Source organism: Miscanthus floridulus, chromosome 12 (genome assembly GCF_019320115.1).
Source record: "Miscanthus floridulus cultivar M001 chromosome 12, ASM1932011v1, whole genome shotgun sequence".
Taxonomy (NCBI): Eukaryota; Viridiplantae; Streptophyta; class Magnoliopsida; order Poales; family Poaceae; genus Miscanthus; species Miscanthus floridulus.
In genome coordinates, this window is record NC_089591.1 from 15,698,782 (window position 1) to 15,714,648 (window position 15,867).

The following is a 15,867-nucleotide window of genomic DNA, read 5'->3' on the forward strand; positions in this document are numbered from 1 at the left end:
TGGAGGAGCAGCGGTGGGACAAGAGCAGCAGCCTACTGGAGCCACCACAGCAGGGCAGGCGCCGGTTCCTCGCTGGAGCTGCCGGTGATGGAGGGGCGGCCCTGGGCCAGGCGAAGCTTCCTGCTAGAGCTGCAGTCGGAGGGGCGACCTCTGTAGTTTAGGCTGACCCGTTTGTATCGTATGAATGCTAGCTACTGCCTACTAGTAGTAGATAATTTCTGTAAAGATTAGTTTGATGAATGTGACGATATATGTTGCCTGCTGGCTGTGTGGAAACGTGGATTTCAGTAGCAATCACTACATTATCGTTCAATTTGTTAGAAGCATCCACACTCCGATTGGCTCCTGATGTAGCATGGTTCATTTTATTTGAGGATGAATTAATTTGAAATCATTGTAAATTGTGCCAAATATATTTGATAAAATATAATCATTTTTTGTTAAAATACAATATAAATGTCTTATTCCTAATCAGGGGCAAAATCACAAACCACCATAAAAACTAGGGGCAAAATCACATGGGCATAGTTGTCATTTGTATAAAAGTTAACACCGTTAGGTGAGGATGACGGAATAGGGGCAAAGTGGTGCTTCGTTTTGAAAACGCAAAGGCAAATTCACAAAGTTAAAAAAACAGGGGCAAAATCACAATTTTGATACAAAACAAGGGTACAAATGCAAGCGCCCCTATAAGACAACTATGTGCATGATATAAAAGCTTCTAGTGAACGGGTCTGTAGCCTAGTGGTATGCAGGAACCTTAGCGGCACCTCAGGTCCTAAGGTTCGACTCCCCACAGGAGTGAAATTTAACAGGCCTGGGTTAAAAAATACCCTAACCACCTAAGTCGCTTTCTGCGAGATGCACATGACCGCAAGCATTTGTCCTGGGCACTTGGTGGGCGTCCAGGGCAGCCAGCGTTTGAGTGTTTCTCGGCCTACGTGCGAGAAGTTTCCTCTTAATGCAATGCCACATGGGTGTTTTTTCCCCACAGGTCAAGGTTTTTTTCTTTCATTTAATAAGCTTCTGTGGGTGGTAACACTCATCTGTATTATAGTGGTGTTTGCTTACTCCTTTTTGCGGTGTAAACAGTTCACAGCGCATTCAACACTGTTAGTGACATTTGGATGGACCTGGCTGTAATCAGTTCACGGTGGGATCTGCTCCCATGCTATTTAAGGTCAACCCACCCATGATCGAGCATTATGAGTTCCAGCCCAGATATTTCTCTCCCCATCGGCTCGACCGGCTGTTACAGGATAAACCAAACAAATCACATAAATAGCAATTCCATTCCCAATACCGCTGTGACTAGTTCCCTCTGCGTATGACCTAAGCTCAAACTTAGTTTGGCACCAGGGCAAAAAGGTAACTGACTTACCAGCTACATGCAGATAAACACTATCAACCACAACCAGCAACAAACAGCTTCTAGCCTCCAATCAGTTACTAGACTATTTCTGCACAAAGACCAATCCTTGACACTATGTTTTCCATAGTAATTCACTGAATCTTTCATTTATGTCATGCATCGGCACTATAAAACCAGCATTGAACTTTCGGGCCAATGCGGTTATATTTCCTAGCTTAAGGTTTTTCAGCAAATATAAGCTCAAAGGTTTTCTAAAGTTTCCACTTCCTCAAGAAGCCAGGCGTTGAAAAACAAGCACAACCTTTTATACAGTAACAGGCCTAAGCAATTTATCGAAGAAAAACAGACAAGATTGAGGTTGCAGCTAACTACAAATTATTATTATGCAAATACATTATGAACAAATTATTAGATATTTCATATATCAATAACATCGATGTTCAATATAGTTCCAATAATTTACTAAGACAAATCACTCACCATAGTAACATGGCACTGCAATAACAAAGTACTGGACATATTATAGTCTTACCTCAATGTTGTAAAATAGAGACAGAAACAGTCTCTTAGCTTTGATTCCATCACCAGGGCCACTCAAGTTAAGAAGTCCTTGTCCATAGACCATTAAATCAGCGTTGGAAGATATCACTGACCCATGCTGTTACAATGATAAAAAAAAAATGAACACCACTGCTAAAATAAAGATTTTGGCAATACAGGTTTAAAACAACATACCCTGAGGACTACAAGGTTTCTTGCCTCAAGCATAGATGCAAGAACAACATCCTTAGCCCCGCCATCAATCTGAATATTTGAATCCCACATCAAGAGAACTTTAACATACATTCTGAAAGCTCCATAGACCTTCCATAAGAGGAGAAATTAGGAATACGGAAAGAACAATGCACACAAACACGCACACACAAATTTGTTTCTGGCCTATACAACATCAAAAAGGAATTGATCAGTTCATATAATGCCTTCTCATGTCCTATTCGGAGTGGATAGTGCACAGATGCAGATTCAAATAGAGATTTGTTCATATGTTCGGGTTGCGGAAATTGATTGGAGACAGGATAACATAATCTGATAATGCGTGCATGTATAGAGAGCCACTGGTTTAAAACATCATAGACATACGCGGAAGGAATAAGATTCGTAATAAACTATGTCTATGCACTGCTATGCAATTAACATATACATATTTTATATTGTAGTATATGCCAACATGAGTTATTTTTCAAAATAGTGCAGATAAAGAAGAAAAAAGCAAATAAGTCGGATAGTCTGCCTAAGAAGTTCAGATAATCCATATACGATGCATGATAGATAATAGCAAAACCGTGTCCTATTCCGCATGTGCACCAAGTCAGATTGTAGAGACACCTCACACCCAATATGGGGGGGGTGACCTTCATATATATAGCCAATATGGCTGGGTATACAAGGAATACAATCAAGTATACATAGCAGGTGCTAATCATAGCTAATCACACATAGACCTGCCTAATACCCGCCCGCAGTCTAAGCGGGAGGATCCCGGACGCATAGACTGGACCTGAATTCAGTAAATAGCTGTACAGGAAGGCCCTTGGTCATGATGTCTACGAACTGGTGAGAGGACGGCACATGAAGAACCCGAACTTGTCCCAAGGCGACCTTCTCACGGACGAAGTGAATATCAATCTCAATGTGCTTCGTGCGACGATGATGAACAGGGGTTGGTTGTCATGTAGACAGCGCTGACATTGTCGCAGTTGACAGCCGTCGCTGAAGCAATGGAGACGTGGAGCTGCTGCAGGAGCTGGCGCAGCCAGCAACACTCGGCCACCACGTGAGCAACAACACGGTACTCTGCTTCTGCACTGGAGCGGGAGACCGTGGTCTAACGCTTGGAGGACCAAGAAATCAGATTGTCGCCGAGGTAGACACAATAGCCGGAGGTGGAGCGCCGAGAATCTGGGCAGCCAGCCCAGTCGGCATCAGAGTAGGCGACCAGTGACTAACAAGGCCGACACCAATGTGGAGGCCGGAGGAGAGAGTGCCCTTCAGGTCACGTAGAATCCGCTTGACCATCGAGAGGTGCGGCTCACGGGGATCATGCATGAAGAGGCACACCTGTTGGACGGCGTATGCCAAGTCAGGATGAGTCAGCGTGAGGTACTGGAGCGCGCTAGCAGGGCTCCGGTACGCAGACGGATCAGCAACAGGGGCACCGGTGGTGGCGGATAGCTTGGCGTGAGTGTCAACTAGGTGTCGTCGTAGAGTGACACTCAGACATGCCGGCGCGTTGAAGGAGCTCAATGGCATACTGTCGCTGTGATAGGAACAAGCCATCGGCGGAGCGAGTGACGGAGATGCCGAGGAAGTGATGGAGTGCGCCTAGGTCAGTCATGGCAAACTCAGAGTGGAGGCACCCAATGATCTGCTGTAGAAATGCCGTCGAGGACATCGTAAGGACGATGTCGTCGACGTACAGAAGCAGGTAGGCAATACTGGTCCCGTCTTTGTAGACAGAGGGAGGTGTCGGAAGTCGAGGCGACGAAGTCGAGCTGGCGAATGTATGTCGCAAAACGCTAGGTACCAGGCTCGAGGAGCCTGCTTCAGGCCGTAGAGGTCCCGTTGTCGATGAGCGCCTTGTACCCCTCAGCCATGGCCGCACGCCAGTTTGGATCAGCCAAACCACTATGGTAGTTGGCGGGAAGTGGAGACGGAGTGGTTGTCGCAGAGAGCCCCACATACCGCATAACCGGTATGGCCCCGGACTAGGTCCTCGTGATGCGTCGTTCCTGCTGTACAGGAGGTGCTGGTGGAGCTGCAGGGCACCTGTGGCTGCTGTACAGGAGTAGTAGCCTGCTATACAGGGGCAGGAGGCTGCTGAACAGGTGTAGGAGCCGATCCTGGTGCTGTAGAGGACCCGTCATGCGCCCGGGGACGCCGGCTGTAGACAAGCCGGATGTCCCGAGCTGGAGGAGCAGCCGCTGGAGCCGGGGCAGCCGCTGGAGGAGCGGCAGGTGGTGGATCGGCTGCTGGTGGAGCAGCAGGTAGTACGGGGCCGTGAAACAAGATCGCGGGGTCGTCGGTCATCTCCTCAATGAAACCTTGGTGTGACTGCCCAGTAGCAGAGGGCAAAGAAGCAGGACGCACCGGCACTGTAGTACCTGCAAGCAAAAAGTCCAGGTCGCTTGGCGAGGACCTGGAGGGGTAAAGCCCGAAGGGAAAACAAGTCTCATCGAAGACCACATGACGAGAGATGATGAGGTGCTTAGTGGCCATGTCGAGGCAGCGGTACCCCTTGTGGGAAGAGGGATAGCCGAGAAAAACACAAGCTGTGGAGCGAGGAGAGAGTTTGTGGCGAGCCGTGGCAGGTCAAGTTCGGATAACAGAGACACCTAAAGACACGTAAGTGGGAGTACTCGGGAGGGTTGTTGTGGAGGAGAGTATATGGAATGCTGTGGCGAACAGCAGAGCATGGACGCCTGTTCAGAAGGTATGTGGCTGTGGCGAGCGCCTCAGCCCAGTACTGAGCAGGCATGTGTGCATGTAGGAGCATCGTGCGGCTGATGTTGTTCAATGTGCGAAGAAGGCGTTCAGCCTTGCCATTTTGTGGGGAGGTATATGGACACGAGAGGCGTAAATGAATACCACGGGAAGCAAAGAGAGTATGGAGGGTATTGTTTACGAACTCAGTGCCGTTGTCGGCTTGGACAACTTTGATGGCAAGGCTGAATTGAGTGTGGACATAATTGCAAAAATTTGCAATATGTGTGGAGACTTCAGATTTGCGAGTGAGGGGAAAGGTCCAACAAAAATGAGTGAAATCATCAAGTAAAACGAGATAATATTGATACCCGGATACACTGGCAACCGGGGATGTCCATACATCACAGTGAACAAGTTCAAAAGGCATGGAAGTATATGAACTAGAATCTGATAAAGGAAGGCGCACATGTTTGCCAAGCTGACAAGGACATAGCAGTTGCTCTACTTTATTACAGGTGATGGACGCATTACGACAAAGAATGTCAATGCTGGCGGAGCTGGGATGACCAAGACGGTGATGCCAGAGGTTGGTGGAGATGGCAATGCTGGCGTGTGGAGCGGAAGACGCAGCAGGGAAGGTGTAAAGATCACCAGCACTATTGTAGCGAAGCATCACACGTCGGGTCGGGATATCCTTGACAGAAAAACCAAGAGCGTCAAATTCTATAGAACAGTTGTTGTCCCTAGTAAATTGACGGACAGATAGTAGATTGCAGACTAGAGATGGGATTACTAAGACATTATTTAGATGAAAATTTGACTCTGGTGTATGAAGAACAGACTCGCCACGACATGAAATAGGAAGAGTTTGACCATTACCAACTGTAATGGAAGAGTGAGGAGGAGGATGGCGAGAAAGGAGTATACCATCCGAGGAGCTCATGTGGGAGGAGGCGCCGGAATCCAGGACCCAGGGATGCTGGCCCTGGAGATGCATCTGATTGAGTGCAGCGACAAGACCATCCTGGTTCCACATGGGAGCCTGTTGGGAGACGTGGAGCGGCGCAAATGTCGTCGGGGGCTGCGGAGGCACGAAGGCCGTGTGAGCCTGAGGAGGGGAGCCAAGCACGCCGGGGCGCCAGCCGCCCTGCTAAGCCGAAGGAGGGCCCTGTGGAGCCCATGGATTGTCGCAAATCCAGGGGCCCATGGGTCGGTATTGGCCAGTCTGGCCAACGCCGCCGCGCTGCTGCGCAGAGCCGCTGTTCCAGCCACGCCGGCCCTTGCCCTTGCCCTTGCTGCCGCTGCTGTTGCCAGCGCCGCCGCCCTTGTTGCTGCCGTAGCCGGTCACGTGTGGGTTGTGTGGACCTCCAGAGTTGGTTGTGGCAGCGAGAGCATGGCACCCGCCCGGGCTGGTGCAGCCAGCGGTGGCGAGGAGGGCGGTGCTGGCGACCGTCTTTTCGTCGTTGGCGAGACAGAGCTCCTTTAGTGCCAGCATGTCATGGGCTCTAGCGAATGTGGGAAGGACAGCGGAGTTGGCGATGTCGTCGGCGGTGTTGGAGAAGCGAGGATTGAGGCCACGCAGAAGGGCGAGGACGAGCTGCGAGTCCTGGACAGGATGGCCGACGTCGCGAAGAGCGACAGCCTTGATCTTCAGCCGCTGGCAGTACGCCGATATGGTGCTGTCACCTTGCACCATGGAGTGAAATTCGTTGAGGAGGAAGATGGCGCGCGGCTCCCGGTTGGCGCGGAAAATCCCTTCAATGGCCACCCACAGATCACGAGCGGTTGGATCGGCACCAGTCCATGGTGAGGTCGAGGACGGAGTCGTCGACGGAGCCGGAGATCCAGCCCCGGACGCAGCACTCCGCGGCATCCCACTAAGGATCATCAGGTCGAGGGGGAGCAGAGCCATCGATGTGCGAGCGAAGGCCGAACTTGCCACACAGCGACTTGAAGAACGCCCACTTGGAGTAGTTGGATCGAAGGTCCAGCGTAAACAGGATGTGGGACTTGACATTGACTGTGACGTAGTTGTGAGCCACGATCGGGGCAGCAGCGCCGGCGCTCATGGCAAGCATGGTGGGAGTGCCTGTCGCGGGCAGGGTGCCGGCACTAGGTGGCCGAGGAGGAGGAGGCCGAGGTGTCCATGGGAGAGGAGAGAGGGAGGACGGGCGAGAGGAAGTCTCACGCGTGGGGGGAGGTGGCTGCGCGATCACGGAAGGAGTCGCGAGGTGGAGGGAAAGACCGGGAGAATAGGATCTAATCGGCTGATACCATGTAGAGACACCTCACACCCAATATGGGGGGTGCGTGACCTTCATATATATGTAGAGACACACCTCACACCCAATATGGGGGGATGACCTTCATATATATAGCCAATATGGCTGGGTATACAAGGAATACAATCAAGTATACATAGTAGGTGCTAATCATAGCTAATCACACATAGACCTGCCTAATACAGATATCAGATTACATATATCCTCATGAATATCAAAATCGAAGGGCAGGCCTGGTGCAATGGTGAGAGCTGTCTCACTGAGTCACCAGGTCGCGGGTTCGAAGCAGCCTCTCCGCAGATTTTGCGGGGAGAAGGCTTGCCTCGGTTTTTCCCTTCCCCAGACCCCACTCATGTGGGAGCCTCAAGCACTGGGTCTGCCTTTTTTTCATGAATATCAAAATCACACTCTGTAACCTTATAAATCAGATGCAGATTGGATTGGATTCAACATTTATCCGTACTATTTTCATCCATATATGAAGCAACCATATGGTACATTGAGGACGCCAAATACAGCACATATCAAAGCATCAATGACACGTATATTTCAATGAGTAGTGACTTAAGATTGGACAACTTTACATCGCTAGCATGCAACATATAGAGAAAGGGACAGCTGTCAAACAAGCATGACAAGTCAATGCAGCATATTATTTATGATGCAATGATGTAATGGGAAGAAAATACATTTTACATGTATGTTGTCATGTCTCAAGTCCATATTTGATAAATACACCTTACATATATATTACCATGCCTCCAAGTCCATATTTGGAAAATTAATTTCCACCATCACATGTCATGATGTATGCATATGAAAATTACTTACTTATGAGAACCATCAACAAAAAAAAAATTGACCAAGGCGAGAGATGTCCCCCTGATTTTATCTTAAGAAGATGGTGCCGTGACTCGAACCCGGGCTGGCTCAGCCAACCGCTTCTTTGGCGTGTTGTGCTAACCAGTTGCACCGTGAGAGTGTTGGCAGAACCATCAACAAAAGAAAAATCTGAAGGCAATGAGATGCACCTTTATAACATAGTACAACAACAACAAAGCCTTTAAGTCCCAAACAAGTTGGGGTAGGCTAACCTTTATAACAGAGTCACTCATTAAAAGTTCTTTAGCAACCAGCTCAAATTCTGATATTGGATTAATTACATATTTACTTATGAGAACCATCAACAAAAGAAAAATCTGAAGGCAATGAGCTGCACCTTTATAACAGAGTCACTCATTAAAAGTTCTTCAGCAACCAGCTCAAATTCTGATATTGGATTTTCTGATAACCCAAAGCAGATACTACCCTTGGTTAGTAATCTAATTTGACCTGTCACCTGACAATGAGAAAATAGGGATGGAAATGCTAGTATGCGACAGACAAAATGGTAGAAATAAATAACTGAAATCAGGAATTAAATAAGATTTCAAAATAGCAATTAAACAACTCTGATGATGTCTGATATCTATAGGTTAATTTGCAAGGTCAGACCTGGAAACAATACAGTACAACTATTCTGCATATTTAAGGATGGTTCACACAAAAAAGGACTCAACTCGCTTATCATCCTTGGTGCATGGACAATTTGGAACCATCGCAACCGGTGTGTTTTCGATGGGACTCCTCCTAGCCTGGCTGGAGCATTGCTGCTCGCAAGTGAGGAACAGCGTTTCTGGAAGCTTGCAAAGGCTCAGGGAAGCTCCTTCCCTTCTCTTGAGCCTGTAGATAGCCAATAGGATCCTTTTGTGGAGGTGAAGTCGTTTCCTATATTAGTAAAAGGCGCGTGTGTTTGTCTAAGAGCTTAGGAGTGTGAGTGTGTGTTGTAAGGGCTCTTGCCCCCCCTTTTTTTCCTTCTTAATATAAAGATACGCAGTTCTCCTGCGTGTTCGAGAAAAAAAAAAGTGCATAATTGTTCGTTGAACCATGTAACAGAAAACCTAGAGCAGATGTGTCATGGTGGACAAGAAAGATTATGAGAATTTAATCAGTATCCAAATAATTTTTTCTTCCACACCCAATCTAGCACAACTTTACAAGCTAATTAGCTTGTTGGAAAGAATTCATATCAAATTTGAGGTGTCAAGTTTAGAATCAGAAGATAGCTGCATGACTTACAGCAGAACCACTTAATATTTAAGAAAATTTGGATACTAGTGCAGTGTATTACAACAAAGGACCGCAGAGATCTACAGATACATAGGCGTAATGGGAAATCATCAGTATGGTGTTAATGAGGGCTCTTGTAGCAAACCTGTACTCTGGACCACAACAAGGGAACCAGCACTTTTGCATAGCACTCCACAAGCACATTGGACCAAAGTCTAGTCATTGGGAAACCAAGCAATGGAGTTTCCGTGCGTGTGGTGAAATTCCCATTGCTGACCTTTAGAGTCTGCAATGAACTATCATATATTGTACCTGCTGCACCAGCATTCTGAGCACACCCGAAACTCTGGCCACCTAATGTGTTTCACAGAATGATCAGTGAAGGACAAGAAAAGAGTGAGGAATTACATTGCCAAAAGCACATTTATCAAACACAGAGAATGGATGGTGGAAGTCATAAAAATGAGATCTTAGGGTTTATTTGTATTTGAGGGGATAACCGCATCTCCAGCAGGTCCCCAATACAACTCCCCCAATAAAATGGTAATGGGGAATACCACTTATTAGATTATTGGGGGAGATGCTTTTGCAAATCACCAATAACTCATCCCCAATATAAATGGGTCCTACTTGTCAGTGAGAAGTTTATATTTTCTTTTTTTTTCTCCCTTCTCTTCTCCCACACGGTCGGCTCTCTTTCCCGTCGCCACTTCATTTTTTTTCCCGTCGCTGCCGCTTCTTCTCCCCCATGAGCACGCAGGTCGCAGAAGGCGCGGGGCCCTGGGCCGAACCTCCAGATCCCAACCATGGTGTGGCCCCTTCTCTCCTCCACCCACAGCCAGATCCACATGTGCGGGTCGTAGAACGCGACCATGGCCAGGTCGCCGCTGCCGACGCTGGATGGTGGGATGGAGGAGTAACAGGACGAGACCGTGGAGGAAGCCACCGGCCTCGACGAGCGCGGGAAAGAGCCAACCACCCCAGCGGCAGCCATTGTTCACAGCACGCAGGAGGAAGAAGAGGCAGTTATCATGGGGCCCACCTTATTGGGGGAGATCCTACTCCCCCTTTATTTGAGGGGAGAAGAGGAGTTTTTAGGTGACCACCAAAAATAGGGGAGGCTATTGGGGGACTGCTGGAGCAAGAAAAAAGCTCCATCTTCCCCAATATGACAGTTTTATGGGGATGAGGGGCGTTATTGGAGGACTGCTGGAGATGCTCTTAAATCTTTTGGGATTTGGAAGAAAATTAACTAACTTCAGTCCCTGTCTGAAGGAATTGGACCCAATCTCTTTCAAGTTCCAATCGAAAGAAAGCAGTGAATTTAGGGTAACACTTCCACAGAAATACATAATCATGATGAATTTTAGCTCAATAGCAAAAAGACTTTGATTTGTTTCTATATGTCGGCAACAACATAAGAAAAGCAACAGGAAACTAATGCTTTAGCTGAACAAAAATAAGGGTTTTAGAAATTGCATCATTAAAAACTTTCATCTCAATGATTTGAACTTGCAAAAGAAGAATGTCAATAATTCAAAAAAAAAATCCTCTAAGCTTATAGCGTACATATAACAATAATATTATACAGTATAGATGTTTACATCTTACGCTCATGTATGTTAGAATGATACTTGTGTACAAGATCAAGGTAGTTATTCATATGTAAAACAGTCCCGAGCTAGATCAGCATAAGTTAATCATCATAAATAAGGGCCTGTTTGTTTCAGCCTGTAGTTGACTTCTGGAGGCCAAAAGACGAAGCTGAAACCAACAGGCAGCTGGAGTTTGGCTGCCAAAAGCTATGTTTCTACTAAAGGCCAGAAGCTGGTCTGGAGAGGCTTTTGCTGGCTTCTGGGAATGCTGTTCCAAGGGGCATTGTATTTATTATATATTTCATTCATCCAAAAGCTTATCCACAGAGACAGCTTTTCAAAAGCAGGCTTTTACTAGCAACCAAGAAAGCAAGCTTTTTACCAAAAGCCACAACCCAAACAAACAGGATCTAAAAGTGTGCAATTTTGCATACTGTGACCACTAACTAAACATAAGCAAACAATTTTTCTATTTTAATTAATTTATCAGTTGCATTGGCGGAGCATTTCTGCAAAAAGCATACCACCATGCCACACACTCTCAGTTCCTATAGTAAATTTTATAACTAATGATACTACCAATCGATAAATCACCCTAAACAGCCCTTGTAGTCATTAACTAATGACAGTTACTGTATTGGACAGTGGATACAGCACTTTGCATAAAAATTAAGGTCAGAAAATACTAACCATGAACTGTTATTTCCAAATCTTGTTGAATGCTGTAACAGTCCAGAGATATCCTCCCGCCGCCGCCACCACCCCATCCATTACCACCAGCAGCACTTATTGTGCCATTTCCATATCTAAGAAGGGCATGCCATAATAGAAGTTAGATTTCAAAAGTCACAACAAAAAGGTGTAGCATAGGTTATGAGGATTGTTTCAGTGTCCTTCCAGGGGGAAAAGGTCTACAAATCACAGAATTTCTATTTCTTTTTCCACTTCATTGGCAGTGTCCTTGATAGGGACAAACTTGTCCTTACAATAATAAACTAATAATTTCTGGGTTAACCAGGGGCTGTAGCTAAACCAACTCTACAAGTCACATAAATTCTCTTTTCCACTTCCTTCTTTTTCCTAAGGGGATATACTGTTTCTAAAGAATGTGAAGTTCCGACCAAATTCTGCAGAGGCATGGTTGTTCATATAATTCTATAAATTTCTAAGTGGGCACATCATAATGTTTTTAAGGGAAAAAATAGGTTATGAGAACACTCAACTAGATTATGCATGGCAATTCAACCATTTAGATAAGCCTGACTAGTATGGTATGAGTTCCTAAGGTATGTATTAGTTTCCCCCTTGATTCTATGGCAAGCAGGAACAACCAAGAAACAGCATGTAAGGGTTTCCCCAGCTAATATCAGCATTGTTAGGAACAATAGAAGCAAATTAATTTACCGAGTGAAATCCACTAGAGGTCCTTAAACTTGTCCCGCATTCTCAAATAGGTTCGTGTACTCTTGAAACCAGATTTTCGGGTCCCTAAACTTGCTAAATGTATCACTCGGTGTGGGGGATATACCCCCGGTATCCATAAGACAAGACATGGGCCGCAATATCAGAGGTGGCCCAGCCCACAAGATCAAGGTGTGCGGCGCACAGCACTGGTCGGCGTGCACCGCAAGGCTACAATAAGATATTGTATAATACCAAATAGGATACTTTCCTTGTAACCCTACCCCTCCAGAGCATATAAGGAGGGGCAGGGGTCCCCTAGTTGACATCCCCATACAGATCCTAGGAGTAGCCTGAGGCATCTAAACACACGCAATATCATACGATAGTCAATACAAACCAACAGACCACAGGAGTAGGGTATTACGTCGTGCTGACAGCCCGAACCTGTCTAACTCTTGTGTCTCTGTTGTCTTCTTGTTCTTGATTACGCACACCTCTACGACAAATCTACCATCGTGGTTGCCCACGGGCGAGGCGACGTACGAGGTGTGCGCGGGCGCGGTCAATCAGGGCTTGCGCACTGAGGAGATACATGTGTAAAACCAAGGTTCCAAAACCGGTTTGGACCCCAGGTGATACATTTAGTAAGTTTAGGGACCCGGAAATCTAGTTTTAGAAGTACATGGACCTATTTGAGAACGCGGGACAAGTTCAAGGAGCCCCAGTGGATTTCACTCTTATTTACCTATTATAAATAAAATTTTAGGCTAGTTAATCCCCACAGAGAAAATGACAGGAAATCATATAATGATTTGAATATTAGAAATACTTGATGAGTAAATGCCACTGCAATCATCAACCACTTTGAGAAATGCCACTGCAATGGTAAGCCGTAAGCCTCTGAAAACTGCCATTACAAACGCTCGAGGCTGGCTTTAGAAAAATACCATGCCACCACCGCATTTTGTGACATTGGACAAAAGGACCATTACCTTTTTCCCCTATCTCCCTTGACAGACCTTCAAGTGCACAGTTCCCTTAGGAATCAAAAGCATGCCCATAATCTGAGGTGGTTCCATTTGATTCAATGACATGTTTAGAACAATGCTACAGATGCGCACAGCAGAGCATGCGGGTCATCACCACCGCAACTTCATTTCCTCAGTAATCATGGAGAGCATTTCTGTGCTTGGGGGTGTAAATCAATCATGGCTGTCTATGGCATGTTGCAAATTGATGCTGCCGCAGGTATATCCCTGCCTTTTTTATGGCCACAATGTTTCATGTCATCAATTAACTGCTCGTCTTGTGGTTTTGTATTCCTCACCAAGGCACTATGTGATCAAAGCAACCTGGGTCCGACTCAACCTCTTGGCACGATCCCCTGACGAGATCATGTCCTGATCAATGACAGGGAGAGAAAACTATCTCAATGTATGGCTCCCGCAATAAAGCAAAGAACAAGCTCATCACTGTGTAGGGTCCATCTTCCTTTTCTGATCAGAAGCTAGAAACTAAACTTTTCTTCATAGTTAATTGCAAACAGTCTCGTCCTTGTAATACCAAGCTGGAAAAACACCCAACTAAGATAAAGGACATAACGCACAGTACAAAGCAAGCCAAGGTGACCACAATGAAGATTTTATAGCTAGCGGGAACATCAAATATAGGTCAAGAAAAGAAAAACAAAGCCACTTTGGTCCAAAGATAGCTAAACATCAAGGGGAGTGATATGTATTGGAGTTGGAGAGTCCCAAAAGTTTGGAATGACATTGTCAGGAGCCTAACGATTGCAGTGGCTTTTCTCACACTGGTGATGACTGCAGAATCAGTTAACAGAGTATCCCAATACTAAACAGAACATGGTTTCTAAGTCCCCAAAGAATTTAGATTGCCACGGTAACTCATAGTAAAAACAGATAGAAGTTTGGGTGACATGGATCTTACAGCTTGAAAGCCTGTATTATAATGCTTCCCCCCGAGCCGCCGCCACCTTTGAGACTGCCAACACCACCTTCAGCAAGCACCTGTCCATCAACATTCAGAAAGTCGGTTGTCCTAAGCATGACGCGGCCTCCACCATACCCTCCAAACTGATCAGCGGACATGCTGCCGCCCATGCTGCCATAGCTCCAGGGCCAATCCAACGTCGACCACGCATACACATCGCCTCCCCAGTTGGTGTCATTGGAGACTTTAAATGACGCACCCCTCCCACCATGTCCACCACCTGCCCCTTCCAGGCTGTGCGGCGTCCCACTCGTCTGGGGAGGAGGCTCACCAGCGAGCGCAGTGGTGTTGATGGCTGGAGTGGTGATCCAACGACACATTGGCCGCGTACAGGCTAACCGACCCTGCAATCACCTCGACATGCTCGCCAATCCTGATGCTCCCCGAGACATTGACGGTGATGTAGCATCCCCTGACGGGGCAGATGATCTTGACGTGGGACCGAATCTCCACGCTCCCGTCGCCGTACACGCACAGATCACCGTCCAGCGAAGAGCTGGAGCTTATAACGCAGGTGGTGTTGAACGACCCGGAGCCGTTGAGTTCCTCGCAGGACCTCGAGTTCGCCGAGTACGTCTGGCACGGGAGCTCCCCGCGAAGCCCCACCGCGCCCTCGCCGTCACCGCCACCGCCGCCGAACTCAACCGGAACCAGCGCGAACCGGTTGTCGTACCACGTCTCCGACACCGACGCGAGCGCGGACAGAGTGCGGTTCCCTCGAGCGCCCACCAACGCGGCGGCCGCGAGAAGGACCCACCACGCGACGCACCTCATCGTCGCCGCCGCCGCCGCCGGTCACTCCGAACCATTGCTCTGCTCGCCGAGCGCGGAGGCGAGCAAAGGAACCGGAACGCCCCGCTCGCTGGCAGCGTCCCCCCGATTCGGCGCCCGAAGGAAACGGATCGTGCGGCGGCGCGCCCAACCGCCTCGCCTGAGGAGAATGCGGCGGCGGGCGGATCGGCGCGGATCTCGGGAGCCAAGCGAGAGATCTCCGTACCCCTGGCGCCCGCGCGCGCACGGCGAGGGATGATGGGTAAGCGAGAGAGTGGGGTTGAGGGGAGCGGAAGAGGAAGCGCAGTGTGCTTGCTGCTGGCGAGGACTCGGAAGTTGGGAGTGGCGAGGACAGAGAAAGTAGAGAGAGAAGGGGATGAGACGGCCAGCTCCAGCCTCTTCCACCCTTTTCGTCAGCCATCCTTATCGATCATAATACATAATTTTTTTGAAACAACAAAATAGCATCAGCTACCCACGGAACGTTTCAGTTGCAGTTCCACTTTCGCAGGTGCAGCAGCGCGAGAGATGAGTCCACGCCACGCTGCTGGCCGCTACTGTCTGCGTCTGTTTCCTCTTCTGCTCCCCGTCCCTATCTCCTGTCTTGACTGCCGTGAACGAGAATTATAGGTAAACCGGTCCTAAGCTGTTTTATTAAGAGAAAAATACTGTGACAAAGTCGGCTGATAAGTTCTCCGTCGCCGACCCCAGGTACGGTAGGGGGTGACCTCGGCGGGCGTGGCGTGTGGCTCTTTGCTACGGGCTGATGCGTCGCCAACGGCCACGGCTTGTTTAATCTGCTGGTGTGAAACTGACCTGGCTGATAGCGTCGCTAGCTAAG

General features: G+C 47.8%; 1 protein-coding gene across 1 annotated transcript in view; it reads right to left on the bottom strand.

Moving 5' to 3' along the window:
• LOC136495317 (uncharacterized) overlaps positions 1-15,426 on the bottom strand; it is a 48,056-nt gene extending 32,630 nt beyond the window's left edge. Inside the window, 7 exon segments of the mRNA XM_066491277.1 lie at positions 1,905-2,030; positions 2,108-2,236; positions 8,357-8,476; positions 9,392-9,600; positions 11,532-11,647; positions 14,193-14,551; positions 14,553-15,426. Of these exon segments, the coding sequence (XP_066347374.1) occupies positions 1,905-2,030; positions 2,108-2,236; positions 8,357-8,476; positions 9,392-9,600; positions 11,532-11,647; positions 14,193-14,551; positions 14,553-15,029 (1,536 nt within the window). The 5' untranslated portion in view covers positions 15,030-15,426.
• Between the last annotated feature and the right edge of the window lie 441 nt (positions 15,427-15,867).